The sequence below is a fragment of the Panulirus ornatus genome, chromosome 19, assembly GCF_036320965.1.
Source record: "Panulirus ornatus isolate Po-2019 chromosome 19, ASM3632096v1, whole genome shotgun sequence".
In the NCBI taxonomy this organism is placed as follows: Eukaryota; Metazoa; Arthropoda; class Malacostraca; order Decapoda; family Palinuridae; genus Panulirus; species Panulirus ornatus.
Genome location: NC_092242.1, coordinates 15,291,939 through 15,308,199, shown reverse-complemented (window position 1 = coordinate 15,308,199; position 16,261 = coordinate 15,291,939). Strand labels below are relative to the sequence as shown.

The window sequence follows — 16,261 nt, the reverse complement described above, 5'->3', positions numbered from 1 at the left end:
ACGTGTACGAATAAATTTAGGGGTAACACAACCCAATTACGCGAGCTAATGCTAGGAAGGATTGTGTATGCAGATTGCAACTTTTCTCTTCCTTTGTGTGTGTGTGTGTGTGTGTGTGTGTGTGTGTGTGTGTGTGTGTGTGTACGAATCTGTACGTTCTCATCTATATCATTTCATATTCAAGAACAATAAGGTGTCCCACTGTCAACTATACTACTCAATCTTGATATAATTTTACTCACAGATCATTCGTCTATCCTTGCACCGATTGTGAAGCTAAAAATTTCGTAAAATTGTTGAACGAAAGTTAGATATTCTTGATGTTGAAAAAGCACTCTCAGGATTTGCATAAAAGGTTGAATACGAAAATCATAATCGGTGGCATCCATTTGTTATATGTTTTCTTGCGTTAATCCAACTTGATATGAACAGGTATCAGAATCAATACCTTTATGGAGACATATATCTGTTTCTCATATCTCAAAGACGTCCTTAAAGTCATATATAAGCGCCGTTTCGTATTTAGATAGTATACCATAAATAAAATTACTTTACCCTCGTTTTCTATGATACCCTTCGTTCTCTAATCCCGGCCAACTTCATCTAGAAATATAATCAGAACCGATTACGTTACAGTATGTGAATTAACAAGTCATCTTTCAAGATTTTTACATTGGCTACATATATACTCTTGGATTATCAAGCAGCGTTACTGATAATGAAAACGCACAACAAAAGTCGACTGCTAGCGAAGACACAAGCTCCAATGGTACCGAAATGTATTCTGTATCAAAACCTCTTACGTCCTGCCCAGCAAACGCATTAAAGTCTTTCCTCGTACTTCATGTTCAGCCTACTATGGCCGGCTAATCATTCTGAAATCCCAAATCCAGCGTCAGAATTCTCCAATATACTATCGACAGAAACACAGGTTAAAAGACGTTTTATGATAATCATGCGCGTCTCCACCTTCATTCATCATTTCCAGATTATGTGGACATCACATTTCCACACTGGATATATTCAAAACAGTATATACAGGTTAAATCCTTGCTGATTATGACTCGTTCCTTATTCCGTCAGTATATATATATATATATATATATATATATATATATATATATATATATATATATATATATATATATATATATATATGTATATATATATATATATATATATATATATAGGGTGGGGGAGGGGGCGAAAATTCTGGGGGCCTTGAAGAATGTGTGGAAGTCGAGAACATTATCTCGGAAAGCAAAAATGGGTATGTTTGAAGGAATAGTGGTTCCAACAATGTTGTATGGTTGCGAGGCGTGGGCTATGGATAGAGTTGTGCGCAGGAGGATGGATGTGCTGGAAATGAGATGTTTGAGGACAATGTGTGGTGTGAGGTGGTTTGATCGAGTGAGTAACGTAAGGGTAAGAGAGATGTGTGGAAATAAAAAGAGCGTGGTTGAGAGAGCAGAAGAGGGTGTTTTGAAGTGGTCTGGGCACATGGAGAGAATGAGTGAGGAAAGATTGACCAAGAGGATATATGTGTCGGAGGTGGAGGGAACGAGGAGAAGAGGGAGACCAAATTGGAGGTGGAAAGATGGAGTGAAAAAGATTTTGTGTGATCGGGGCCTGAACATGCAGGAGGGTGAAAGGAGGGCAAGGAATAGAGTGAATTGGAGCGATGTGGTATACCGGGGTTGACGTGCTGTCAGTGGATTGAATCAAGGCATGTGAAGCGTCTGGGGTAAACCATGGAAAGCTGTGTAGGTATGTATATTTGCGTGTGTGGACGTATGTATATACATGTGTATGGGGGGGGGGGCCATTTCTTTCGTCTGTTTCCTTGCGCTACCTCGCAAACGCGGGAGACAGCGACAAGGTATAATAAATATAAATAAAATAAATATATATATATTCCTATGAATCCACGGGGAAAATGAAACACGAAAAGTTCCCAAGTGCACTTTCGTGTAATAATCACATCATCAGGGGAGACACAAGAGAGAAATATGTCAGTTGATATACATCGAAGAGACGCCATTTCTTGATCACGCACAAAATTGTGATCCTTTCCAATATATATATATATATATATATATATATATATATATATATATATATATAGTGAAAGGAAGATTTTTTTTCAGGGTTTCATCTGCAATATTTTTACGATAATGGAGATACGAAGAAAAAGAATTAGTTATAGGATGTAAATATACATCTCTAAGATTCTAAGATAAAATTTCCAATAAGATAATAATACTTTTTTCATCGGCAGTCAACTTTGTTATGAAGAACAAATGCAACGAGGGAGTTCATTCATACCTTAAAGTGTTAGATTACTCCAGTTCAAACTTTTCACTACTTCATTATAAACCTAATCATTTCTGAACCTTCGACTGCACTATTGAACACATCATATGCACAGTACTATCGGATCTGTAAATTATCAAACGTGTGGTGCTCATCCTTCAAGACAATGCGATTACTAATTGGGAAGAAAACATTCACAAAGATTCGTTCACGAAATGTTCTAAATTCGCTTGACGGCCGGTGTCAAGATATGGAATAGTTATCCCAGGAAATGATACAGTTCATTCATCAGTGCCTTTACTTCCCCGCACTACAGTGGAGTGTGACTGCCCGTACAGGCGCAGACTCGCACTCATGATAGTCACAGTGGAGCACCTGGGACAAACCCTGGGATTTACTAACCTCCTCCTCCTCTTCATTCTCCTCCTCCTCCTACTCCTTCTCCTTCTCCTTCTCCTCCTCCTCCTCCTTCTCCTCTTCCCTTTCCTTAGCTCTGTCCTCCTCGCCGCACGCACACGAAACCCCACTCCAACAAGACCCATCCTTCCCGAATTTCTCCAACTCCTATAATAAGCCTTTCCCCCTCCATCTCTACTAATCGACACGGATCTACCTGGCTTACAGCCACCACCACCTGTTACGTCGTGATTCCCGGACACAAGAGGCAGTTGGACGACATGCTATGCATCCTGATCTTCAGGCTAAGGCTGTAAACGTCCAATCTCGCATGATTTACATGCACACCTGATATACGCTTCTGTGGCACGTTTTTTTAACATTCCTGACGCAATAATGACGCGCGTCGCTGTAAACATGTTAAACATAATTAGTACCACATAACTGAAAACTTGAGACGTTTTTAACAGAAAAAAAAACAAAAGAACGATGATTTTACTCATATATCTATCCTCATTTCTGTATCTCATGGATGTTACTAATACAAACATGAGAAGTAGAGGGCAAAAAGCTTGTACTACCGACTGCATCTCCTATGGTCATCATCACCTGCTACTACGTGTTTACATGGGGCCCCACGTAAATAGTCCCTGGGAGTATGCATGTCATAAGCTCTCGAGTATACAGGTCTAATATGGATGACCACCACCGTATAACAAGGCCTTTATCATAAGGGCAACAGTAGGAAGGGCTGAAAGCCATCAACTGGTCAGATCTGTTAAATCCTGTAAAATCCTAGGGTAAGAACCATACCTTCCCTCCCGTACAAAACCATGCTGGTATACAGGGCTAGATCCCATATTAAGTAGATAGAGCCATGTATACCTAAAATTACAATCTATGCATTTCTATATGTCTATTTCTATCATGTAGATGTGTCAGTATGTATGCTCATAGCGATCGAAACTCGTGTGTGTGTGTGTGTGTGTGTGTGTGTGTGTGTGTGTGTGTTCAGGTCTCGTTACAAACCCAAACTAGAGCGCGTAGGCAGGTTCAACATGAAGGGAGCTTACGTTTAAGTGTTATATTTATAATATCATGAACCCCGTATGTGTCGGTAAGGAGAACTGGCTATAAAAAAAAGCTAGAACGCCAGAGAGACATTTTACTGTTGATCCGAGACGTCTTGAATGTACACCGAGCCGATGATCATCATCTACTGCATCAATCATAGAAAAAAAAAGAATTCGATCAAAGAAATCTATCATTCGTGATATCATACAGTCTGACCACCTACATTCCCAAGTGGCTCTTATGACCACCTACATTCCCAAGTGGCTCTTATGACCACCTACATTCCCAAGTGGCTCTTATGACCACCTACATTCCCAAGTGGCTCTTATGACCACTTACATTCCCAAGTGGCTCTTATGACCACTTACATTCCCAAGTGGTTCTTATGACCACCTACATTCCCAAGTGGCTCTTATGACCACCTACATTCCCAAGTGGTTCTCATATGTCTAACTAGCCACAGTATCTAAGCTGTTCCGGTACCTAACTTTCTAAATTGTTTTTCTTTTTTTTCTTTCAAACTTCAAAAAATAACACACCTGGGTTCGCACCCTTGGGGTCGTCCCCTTAAGTACACATAGTTTCAAGTCTCTAGATCTCATGGTTCTCGAGTTATGACACACACATTCACACACACACACACACACACACACACACACACACACACACACACACACACAAACACACACACACACACACACACACACACACACACAAACACACACACACACACACAGAGGCTGTCATATTCGTAATGGCTACATATAAGGTCTTCTTAGTATCCATGAAAGATCAAGACGGCCATGCACAGCTCTGAAATAACTGCAGAAATATTCAATTCTCTTCCTCATCATAGCCACGGTCTTGTATAAGATGTAAGGAGGTTTGTAAATGAATCATGGAGGATGGCTGCATGTTAGTACATTATCCACAGATCAACTCACAACGCTGAACATTTTCATTGGCATGAACAGCTGGATGAACGAAGCAAAGGGAAAGTGTTATCTTAATGACGAAATTATCTTCAAATTAAATTATCTTCAAATTAAATTCAAGTAAATCAAATAAGTCGATTATTTATCTCTATGGAATAAAGCTAAGCGAGAGAGGAAGAAAAAAATCCCGGGCAAGAATAAATTCCAGAGATCACAACAGCAACTGCTTATAAATCCATTCCTCTATCAACTTACTTCTGCACGATTACATTATATACACTTCCAAAAACGTGGAGTATTGAACGTTCATAATAAATTTACAATCCTTCAGTGATTTTTAAAACACACACACACACACACACACACACACACACACACGGAGTTTGGTAAAGTGTGTGGAAGAAGAAAGTTAAGAGTAAATGTGAATAAGAGCAAGGTTATTAGGTACAGTAGGGGTGAGGGTCAAGTCAATTGGGAGGTGAGTTTGAATGGAGAAAAACTGGAGGAAGTGAAGTGTTTTAGATATCTGGGAGTGGATCTGTCAGCGGATGGAACCATGGAAGCGGAAGTGGATCATAGGGTGGGGGAGGGGGCGAAAATTTTGGGAGCCTTGAAAAATGTGTGGAAGTCGAGAGCATTATCTCGGAAAGCAAAAATGGGTATGTTTGAAGGAATAGTGGTTCCAACAATGTTGTATGGTTGCGAGGCGTGGGCTGTGGATAGAGTTGTGCGCAGGAGGATGGATGTGCTGGAAATGAGATGTTTGAGGACAATGTGTGGTGTGAGGTGGTTTGATCGAGTAAGTAACGTAAGGGTAAGAGAGATGTGTGGAAATAAAAAGAGCGTGGTTGAGAGAGCAGAAGAGGGTGTTTTGAAATGGTTTGGGCACATGGAGAGAATGAGTGAGGAAAGATTGACCAAGAGGATATATGTGTCGGAGGTGGAGGGAACGAGGAGAAGAGGGAGACCAAATTGGAGGTGGAAAGATGGAGTGAAAAAGATTTTGTGTGATCGGGGCCTGAACATGCAGGAGGGTGAAAGGAGGGCAAGGAATAGAGTGAATTGGAGCGATGTGGTATACAGGGGTTGACGTGCTGTCAGTGGATTGAATCAAGGCATGTGAAGCGTCTGGGGTAAACCATGGAAAGCTGTGTAGGTATGTATATTTGCGTGTGTGGACGTGTGTATGTACATGTGTATGGGGGGGGGGTTGGGCCATTTCTTTCGTCTGTTTCCTTGCGCTACCTCGCAAACGCGGGAGACAGCGACAAAGTATAAAAAAAAAAAAAAAAAAAAAAATATATATATATATATATATATATATATATATATATATTTTTTTTTTTTTTTTTCATACTTTGTCGCTGTCTCCCGCGTATACACACACACACACACACACAAATTCACGTCTCACCGCTGTTCATCTGGTGTCGTTCTTGCGTTGGTTGGCATTCAGTAAAAAGCGGGAGTGGTCATCCCGTAGACTGTGTGGTACGAAGACGAATGTTACGTGGTGGTGGAAATCGGAAATTCATACTCGAAAAAAAATCGTGTTCTAGACCCACGTATTGGATAAGATGTTCTCTCCAGGGGTACAAAGGGAGACATCCATGGAGTGGGTGAGGGAAGGGGAATATGAGGAGCGTTTGTACACCAAGTATTCCAAGTGTTTTTCATATGCTCTCTGGGGGATCCATAAGGGGATATATATGGGGTGGGGGTGGGGGATATTTCCAAACCAAATATTCGGATCGATGTATCTTCTGGGGAAGCCCGTTGGACATATGGAAGGCATCTACCTGAGGAGTCTTATTAATTAGATTTTATTGATCAATATCTTTTTTTTTTTTCCCCTATTCGACTGTCACTATTTGAAGATCATCAACGTATCACGTCATGTAAGAAATAAAAATCAATTTAGGCGTTATTCGGAAACTGGTTTCTGAAGACCTTGATCAATTAAGTACCCACAACAATTTCCTATTTCCCCCTAACCTGATCGCTTATAAACATTATAAACATCATAAACATTTGTCTTTCTACTGTAATCCTCCAGAATTTGTCGAACCTGTCGTTAGCATACAGGATATGGTCATTCTCCAACCTCAATTACCCTTAACTACTTAACGAAGGGTAGCCGCCAATCCTTGTCCATCAAACTCCAGGTCAATTTTAGTATCAAACAAACGATTGTTATAGTCCTAAGACTAACTATATGTCCTCAAGAAACTGCACCCCAATGCATCAGAAATATGTGTAATACGTGTTCACACTTCATAATTAGTTTTCATCTGTTTACCTGTAGGGATGATGGTCTTGTGTAAAAGAAACGTCCTCCTTTGGCCGAGTCGAACAGGACACCGACTGGCCACTGCGCCCCGCGCCCCTGTATCTGCTTGTGTTGGTGTTGGCAACTTAAGGGGTTGACTGATCTGATGTCTGCTTCTCTCCTTGTTGAGCACGCGTGTGGAACCTCTTGAACCCTCTCTTGTTTTATTCTTGACCTCTTCATCCGTCTCCCTTTACGAGTCGGGTCTTTTATCACTTGCAAAAATGGGTGACACTCCCTCAATTTTCTTTTTTCTTTTTTTCTTTTTTGCAATCGGGCCCAACCTTGCTTGCTGCTGGAGATGCTGTGCTTCATCTTAGTGCCATTTTATGATAAAAGATTAATTCATTTCTTTCGTTACGTCCATTCAATTCGTCCCTTCTTTGTATCATTCTTTAATGTGATTTTCTAAAAACTCTATTTCATTTTTCCTTTTATGTTACAATATTAAAATATGAATTTATAATGAAATCTTCAGTGTAAGTGCTCCTCTCTTAATCTTGGCCACTAATTTTCTTATTAAAATGTTTCTGCCATTGTTCACGTCTCCCCACACCAGTTTTGAGTAACCATAAGAGCGCATGAGTAATCTCACACAAGCCTCATTCACGTCTTCCTGCTAATTGGAGCATTTGTCTCTTTTTCTCTCTCTTTTTGTACTTCTACTGAGCGCCCCCGAATTTTCTTTTCCCTTTATCTCACGTTGTTCCACCCTCTTACCCATTTTCCGTCAAGGGGATTATTTTCACCGACAGTTCCAGTCATGCCGAATCCTTCAACAAACGTCACGTGAATCAATCTAAGAACCCCGATCATTTCCTACAAGTTGACCTATTCCTCCTCCCGTCCCCAACCTGCTTTACGTTAGACTCCCCCTAATAAAGCCGCGTCCAGAGCAAGAAAACGAGCATCGCCTGACACTCCCAGGTTGTGGACATATTCCCGTCGTCAGCCCAGTGCCACCTCACATCGCTCAGGGTTAACGAGGTCATTACAAGGTAGTTCCAGACCCGAGCTGAAGTCCACGTGGGTATTGAAACGAACTGAGAGTTTCCTTTAGTTCAGAAGAGCTCAGTGAAAGGTACCTCGAAGACGTGAAGACTTCAGGTGTTTCAGGAATATTACTAAAGTATATTTTGAAGACTTGTGAAGTCAACTGGTGTCATTGATGCGTGATAGACATTCGTTTATGTCTGGGAATACAGGCGCAATGTGTGAAAGTTCGACTCCATGTACAAGCGTAAAGGGATGGGCGAACAAACACTTAGATCAAGGGTGACATGCATACTGATACAGTGTACGTGGTCCTGGAATTATACCTAACACTTGCAGAAGACGTGAAGGATATGTTTCGATCCATGAATACAGCTTAACGCTGACGGCCTTAATGACCATGGTAGCTGACTGGCCTAAATGCTGTGAATAATCAAGATATAAACTAATACAGAATGTTAGCCCATCCAAGTTCCTCTTTAGTGTTCTGGGACGGAAACAGCAACCACGAACCTACGACCCAAGAATGACAAATAATGAATCACCGACTCGAAAGTCCAGCTGTTCAACGTCTAGAGTTTTCGCCCCTGATTTGCGGAGACTCACAAAGGGTGCGACACCTTTTGGGAGTCGTGTGTCGCCAGCTCACAATGGTGAGTGTTGTGAGTCCTCGTGCCAAACACATGTTAGTCGTCTGCCGTGAATACTGATAAAGAGTTTCAGGGTTGTCATAGTCTGATGGTATTTCAGGGTTGTGAAGTGATTCGGTGCGGTTTGATGGATAATTTGACAGTGGATGAAGGGGAGTGAGTGCTGGTAATTATCCAAACAACTCGGATGGTTGGGTTCGATGGTGTCTGTCTGTGTCGATTCGCAATACAATCCTAGTCATTCATGATGTTGCAATGTTTACATCCGATACAGGATTAGATTATCTGTTCGTCCTTTTCCTTCCTTGAAGAGTTAACTACAGGAAACAAACACAGAATAATGCCTCGCGAGTTTTTGTTGTGAAATAATTGAAATAATTTCCCCCAAAAAAACAAAACTAACACTATTTACACCACAAGAAATATATAAAATATGGTTCCACTATACTTCTAGTACGATCCAGTATGTGGAAAGTACAATCCACCAATTTAGAGGTTACAATGCCACTGAAAGAGCCGATTTATAGAATACCATTCTTGTTCATCGCTAGACTTGGATTACTATTTTCTACGGCGTTGAAATCTTTCGCTCTTTGAAACTCGGTACCCACTACGGTCTGCTGTTCTCGGCAGGCAAATGAACGGTTATATTATCGTTTCGGGTATACGGCAAACGGGAGAATATGACAATGATTTAGCACTCAATATCTGTGGTGATATATGATGAAGTATGTTCGACCATCCGTGCTGATACAAACTCTCACACACATACACATTCACACACACACAAAGGAAAACATATGCCTGCTGAAGAATACGTATAAAAACTAACGAACATACACACAACACACACACACACACACACACACACACACACACGGAAGCTGAGAGTGTCGTATGCGATACGCTAAATGAAGATGTAAAATGAATAGCGATGAGACCTAGTTCGAAGAGGAGACATGATCATGGAAAGTACACAGAACTCAACACTATCTGTCTAACATAAACAGGGAGATGGTGTTCAGTAGCCAGGAACTAGAGCACTGTAGTGGAAGGGATAGGAATGCTCTTATCTTAAGACTCAGATACAGAGACAAAGTTGAGAAAGAGTTGGGGGAACAGGTCAAGAAAGGACGTCAGAAAACGATGGGGTTTAGCGATGCCCTGTGACGAAGATACAGGCGGCACTTAGTCCAACCTTAATTATAAGATACAAGAGAACAAGCTATGAATATGTATAGCAAGATAAAAAAGAAAAGAAGGTCAGAAGAACTTTCAACTGAACATCGTTGACAAGGCAGGGAATAATCGATAGAATTTTCCCATTAAATCACTGGGAGTAAATCGTCAAAGAGCATTCAGTTAGCTAAGGGATTCAGAAGGAAGCATTAAAGAGGACGAGGTAAAGATAGGCGAGGACCTGAATGATAAGTACGAAAGTGTAGATGAAGAATAATATAAACTGAATAAGAAAGATGGGCGGAAAGATAATCGTTCTTACAAAGACACACCCATCACAGCCCATCACTGGAGAGCACCAAGACCCCTTCTAATTTAGATTCATTAACAGCACATCAGTAAAACAGAGGCGAACAGCATGCAGAAGATTGAAATACTGTACGACAGTAGAGAAGGTTCAAGAGATGGAGACCTTTCGAGTGTAAAACACCTTCCTTATACGGTAGTAATAGGTAATTATAATCAACAAACGCCCATGTAGCAACTCATTCGTAATCTCTATGTTCATGTATGCATCAAGCCCTGTAAGGATACGTGATAATCAACAGCCAGCTACTAAAGCAAGCTCCTATCATACGCCGCGGACCGCAGCAGCCAGCCCTGATGACCCAACGCAGAATGAATCCTGGAAAATAAGTCTCAGCTGGTGATTGTGTCTTCATAAGGCGAGGGAAGAGCGCCAGTACTGGACGCTAAATATGCAAGAGCCTTATTCGGCGGAGGCCTTCTAGTTTTGGCCCGACAGCCAAGGTCACCAGGACCTATAAGGCATGATGAGGCTTGAAGACGGAAGAAGGATGAGGGTGACGGAGTACCTGTCGTGCGATTCGTGGCTTTGGGTGTGGATTTGCGGAGGGACGCGTCCCCGAGCAGGCGAAAGATGACGATGAGCGCCGCCGGGAGCGAGACTGAGGGGGATGAGAAGGTTAAGCAACGTACTTGTCGAGGGAGAAGACGTAATGGATGGGGTCCGGGAACGAAGAAAACGCAGCGAAGGTCTTTAAGAGAGGTAAATAATGAACTTCCTAAATGTTTTTGAAAAGACAACAAGTTACGGGGTCTTGAAGCTGTGTGTGAGGGAAGGCCAATAAAAGCAATATGATAGTACATCGGTGGCTTAAGGTCATCACTTCTCTACTTACTGAGTTGAAGATGAAGGAAGATAAGACTGGAAATGAAATTACCATTTATACACTCTTACACACCGAGACTGTAAGGTCTTCATACCTAAGGTGAAGGACTTTAGGAACAAAAGGTCCTTTTTGCCTCCCATATAAGAAGTGACAAGAGGTCTGGAGTCAATGGACTGATGGTGTCAATAAACTTAAGACTTACAGAGTAAACAAGAGATGCTTTACCATTACTATACATCAGTTTGATTTCCATCCACATTATAGTGATTGAGAATATCTAACCTAGTCTAGAAGGTTGAAGGATTATCTTTCTTATTCCCTACCAGTTCGAACGAACTGAGATGCGACATAGGTATTCAAGATCACAGAGACATCATTGTAACACATGATAACGCACCTAATGGCTGGACAAGGACAGACAACCACAGATGAGGAGATTATAAGTTAAATTAGGTGGATATCAACGTAATTGTTCTCTCTCTCTCTCTCTCTCTCTCTCTCTCTCTCTCTCTCTCTCTCTCTCTCTCTCTCTCTCTCTCTCTCTCTCTATTTTTTTACCATTAGTTATGAATTACTCTTAAAAAAAATTTATGTACACAAAATTACAACCCCGAATATGTACTAAATAATTAGTCTTCTGCTCTGATCATTCTTAGTTTCGTCAAGATCTAATATTAAAAAGACAGAACTGCAAGTCATTAAAGAAAAAATTATCGGTTTACGAATACAAATCGACATTCAGTAGAACGAGAACCTAACCTCGTCTTCGCTTCGGCATCCCTCATGCGATACAATCAGGGAATGCTCCTGCATCCTGGACCCTTGACTGATAAGTCCGCTAACAGACCAATGACTACATCAGGTGTGAGGGACGATAATCTTTCTTACCAAGACACGCCACTCAAAGGCCACCTCACTGGAGATGCCAAGGGCCCTTCTATTTAGATTCATTTAACAATGCATCTGTACAGCAGAGGCAATTCATTTTTTTTTTCTCTCTCTCTCCTCTCCCTGATCTCTGACTCACCATGACCGCTAGCTTATTGCTGCTCATTGAATTAGATACATCTTTTTTTTCTTCTTCTTCTTACGTGATGATGCAACAACAGCTGGCGTTAGAAAGTGTTAAGGGATATATATAATTCTTTATGATGTCATCATTTTACGTATGTCCTACATATCATGATAGAAAAAAGAAACAGCAGGTGGTGTTTGGTGAATCTCGAATGTACATAGGAAGGAATAGATATCAAAAAAAAAAAAAAAAAAGGAGGCTTTGGGTAGTAGGATCTGAACGGGATCGTGAACTTCGGCTGGCGAAAAATCCAGCCAACACGAAGCATGTTGGTGAGACGGGTCCAGCCAGACCTGGCGTGGTCACCCGCAACATCGTGACAACACACTTACTGATTCTCTTCAGGCCTGGTGGTATTCAGGGGTGGAGTGGGGTGTTCGCTGAACATATGCTGGTGATATTCGTTTATCTGGATTCGGTTTGAGTCTCACGTCCAGGATCAAATGTCCTTGACCGTTTCGGCTTCAGAGGCATCCTCTATATGCCAGATGTACGTACATGTACCGGTTATACAAGGTGTTCTTTAGCGGTATATAATAACCTAATAGGTATCCCATTCTTCACGACTGCACTCACCATTCATACTTGAAAACAGCGGTTCACGGGTTCACATTAGAGGATAGCATTAAATGTACATTTTTATAGACGTTCGCCACATCGTTCGTCGAAGATCTGATATATAGAAATACTTTAAATGCCTATCCAAGTGCTCTTATTCTAGTACTTAAGAATTCACAGGTGCGCTCTACAAAAAATACGTTCCCAATCGTCTTCTACAGTTATACAGGAATGTTCTACGCGTGCGAGAGATTATTACGAACGCTGAATAAATACAGATGTAAACACTCCTGTATGTTTCCATCAGTCAACGCAGGCACTGGGAGCAAACACCATCGAAATGTACACACATGCTCAATGTCTATGGTTTGGTCGTGCTAATATCAGTATGTACAACTGTTACTAATCTTTACCGAATCTGTGTTTCTCTCGATGATTAAAAGCTAATTTCTTTCACAGATGAGACTCATAGCAAGTCAATCACAAGCAGATTCATTAATCACAGCCTTTTAAGCTCCCTTATTTCCATAATCTGTATGCTTTACGCGTTTCGCAAACACGGGACCAAAAACTAACATCATTCCTATGGGACTTTTGTGTTTTAGGTACAACACAGTGACCTGGATACATAATAACTTAATCATAACTTGAGACATAACAACAGTGACTAATTTTCCCGCAGCCTGTGTGTGTGTGACGTTTGGAGTAGTGCAGAGAGCAGGAGGTGGGGCAGGTGGGTGGGAGTTGCGGACTTGCGGTCAGTTGGCCGCCGACATCCGAGGAGAGCAGACGCGCCACGTTCACCTGGCCAGCCTCACCCACGGAGCAGGTAGGATGCTGGGGGGGTGTGACTCGCTGAAGGAGGAGGGTCGAAACATTCTGTATTCTTATCATTATTTCTTTCATTTTCTGCCGAATTTCTTTCTAATATTTACATACACCACTTATGATTCTATGTTTTCAGCTATTACAATGAAAAAAATTTTTGTTTTTGTCGTCATGAAGGCAAACTAAAATCCTTTATCCGTCTTCCACAGGTTGTGAGTGTGTGTGTGTGTCACACGGAGCATCTTTGACATCCTCAGGTTGTTTACACAGACCCCCAGAACATGAGCGAGTGATGCAGAGCACCTATGATGGTAGAACACATTTGTTCTGCCAGTGAGAGACACCACACGCTCGTTTTTGCGAAGAAGAGGAGGTCGTCTTTGTCGTCATCGTCGTCGACAGCGTGACCATGGCGAAGCTAGAGGCCCAGGTGGATGACCCCCAGCGAGGAGGGAGGGAGGCAGTGGACAGCAACAATAATAAAGATCGCGAACGGATCGAGAGTCAGGACAACATGGCCCAAGGAGGTTGCAACGGGAAGTATCTGTTGCGTCCTCGGTCTCTCCGGTCCAGACATCGGTGCGGCGACGGCGGTGGCGACTGGAGCCTCCAGGAAACCAGGAGGCAGAAGTCCCGCCCCGCGCCGCTGTCCAAGTACCGCAGGAAAACGGCCAATACCCGCGAACGATTCCGCATGCGCCAGATCAACACAGCCTTCGACAAGCTCCGGAAGATACTTCCCACTTGGGATCGAGGGCGAGGCTCGAGCACAGACATGACCAAGATCACTACCCTGAAGCATGCTTGCGCTTACATCAGGTCTCTTCAGGACATCCTGGACAACACAGTTAATCAGCACATTCTTGAGGGCGGCTCAGCCCAAAGCAACTGTTCCTGGGTCTTCTCCAGCATCTTGGAAGATGCCTCCATGCTCCAGCAGTCCCAGATGGACGACTATCACAGATCATCCGTTCAGCCTCAATCTATAGACATCAACCCTGTGCCCGAAACGGATCTGATGTCACTTCTGTGTGATTCTTCGGATTCCGGAGTGTTCGAGGACAACCTGGACACCTTCTCTTACATCTCCCCGATGTGTGAGGCTGACGAAGCCTTGCTGCTCATGGGAACTGAGCCGCCAGCTTACTGGAGCGACCAATCACACATGCAGTTTGCCGTGTGCTGATAAAAGGCTCCTCAAGTTAATGCTGAACCCTTTCTAACACCTCTGTACCATGATGTAGGCTGCGTAGGATGCTACAGGTGTACGTTGATGGATAATCATTATGCTTGTTATGCTCACTGCTGCTGCCTCACCACGCAGAGTGAAATCACTCACACCATGAGGAAAACAATACTATCTATAGTGACCCAGTGCGCGGGAAAACTCGTGGTCCGAGTGTAGACGAAAACTGAAAAACGTTTCTCTACCCGTTACGTTAGAGACCAACGTTTCTTGCCCCAGTCTGTTAGCGGCCAACGTTTCTTGCCCCGTTCCGCTAGAGACCATGATATGATTTACATGTATGTGTTGTATGCTTGAGGACCAACACCTCCCTAAAAGTGCCTGGACATGGAAGGGCAAGGCTCAGTGGTGCGTGGCTGACAGCTGGTCCTTGTACGTGGCAGGGAGTGTAAGAAAAAGTGATGACAACCACGGATGGCGGAGGGGGGAGAGAGAAAATCCAGACTATTTTGCTACCAAAATCATGAAAAAAACGATCCTTCTCTCACGACCTGATCACACATGAAGAATGACAAGTGTTACAGGAAACCTACTGAAAAACGGTGGACTTAAACCTTATGTTTCTGGATCAGATATTATCCAGCTAGTAATACCTATGAGATAAAAAGGGAACGGTGGATCCCTAATAACTATATATATATATATATATATATATATATATATATATATATATATATATATATATATATATATATATATATACATATATATATATTCCTACGAGTCCAGGGGGAAAATGAAACACGATAAGTTCCCAAGTGCACTTTCGTGTAATAATCACATCATCAGGGGAGACACAAGAGAGAAGTCAGTTGATATACATGTGTGTATGTGGTCGGTCAGATAGACTCACTAATAAGCTTGGGTCAGCGCAGCAGTGGACAGTGGCTATATGGTAACGACATCTCTCCACATTCTAGTCAAAGCGTTTTGTGCCATAAGTCCTGAGATCGATGTCGTCCCCTCTCAAGAGTCGTTGTTGTGGGTGGTCATGTTGTACGTAGTGGTAGTAGTAGTACCAGTAGCGTCTTTTACTAGTTGTACTTAATCGCATTATTTCCACTTGTAACACTGATGGTAGCGTACTCCTTCCCCTTCCATAGATTTTTATGTTTTAACAGTTCTTCCACATTATTATTATTTTTCTCTTCTTTTATCTGTATCGTTTTCATGATTATGGTTCTTATAGGTGAATAAAGTCAGTAAGTAAAATGTATGATCGATTTTCCTCTCAACCTTTTGATGGTTTAATTTGATAGTAAATAAAAGATGATGAAACCATTAGATTGTACATCGAATCCTTGCTGTTGGAGGGTATTAGGTGATTACATATATATATATATATATATATATATATATATATATATATATATATATATATATATATATATATATTTTTTCATACTATTCGCCATTTCCCGCGATAGCGAGGTAGCGTTAAGAACAGAGGACTGGGCCTTTGAGGGAATATCCTCACCAGGCCCTCTTCTCT

The 16,261-nt window shown here is 42.0% G+C and overlaps 1 protein-coding gene across 1 annotated transcript; it reads left to right on the top strand.

Annotated features, from left to right (window-relative positions):
• Positions 1-13,451: 13,451 nt before the first annotated feature.
• On the top strand, positions 13,452-16,035 carry LOC139755248 (uncharacterized). The gene is made up of 2 exons (XM_071673368.1): positions 13,452-13,524; positions 13,733-16,035. Exon 2 carries the CDS (start codon positions 13,933-13,935, stop codon positions 14,707-14,709), a length of 777 nt encoding a protein of 258 aa, XP_071529469.1. The 5' UTR covers positions 13,452-13,524; positions 13,733-13,932; the 3' UTR covers positions 14,710-16,035.
• The last annotated feature ends 226 nt before the right edge of the window (positions 16,036-16,261 follow it).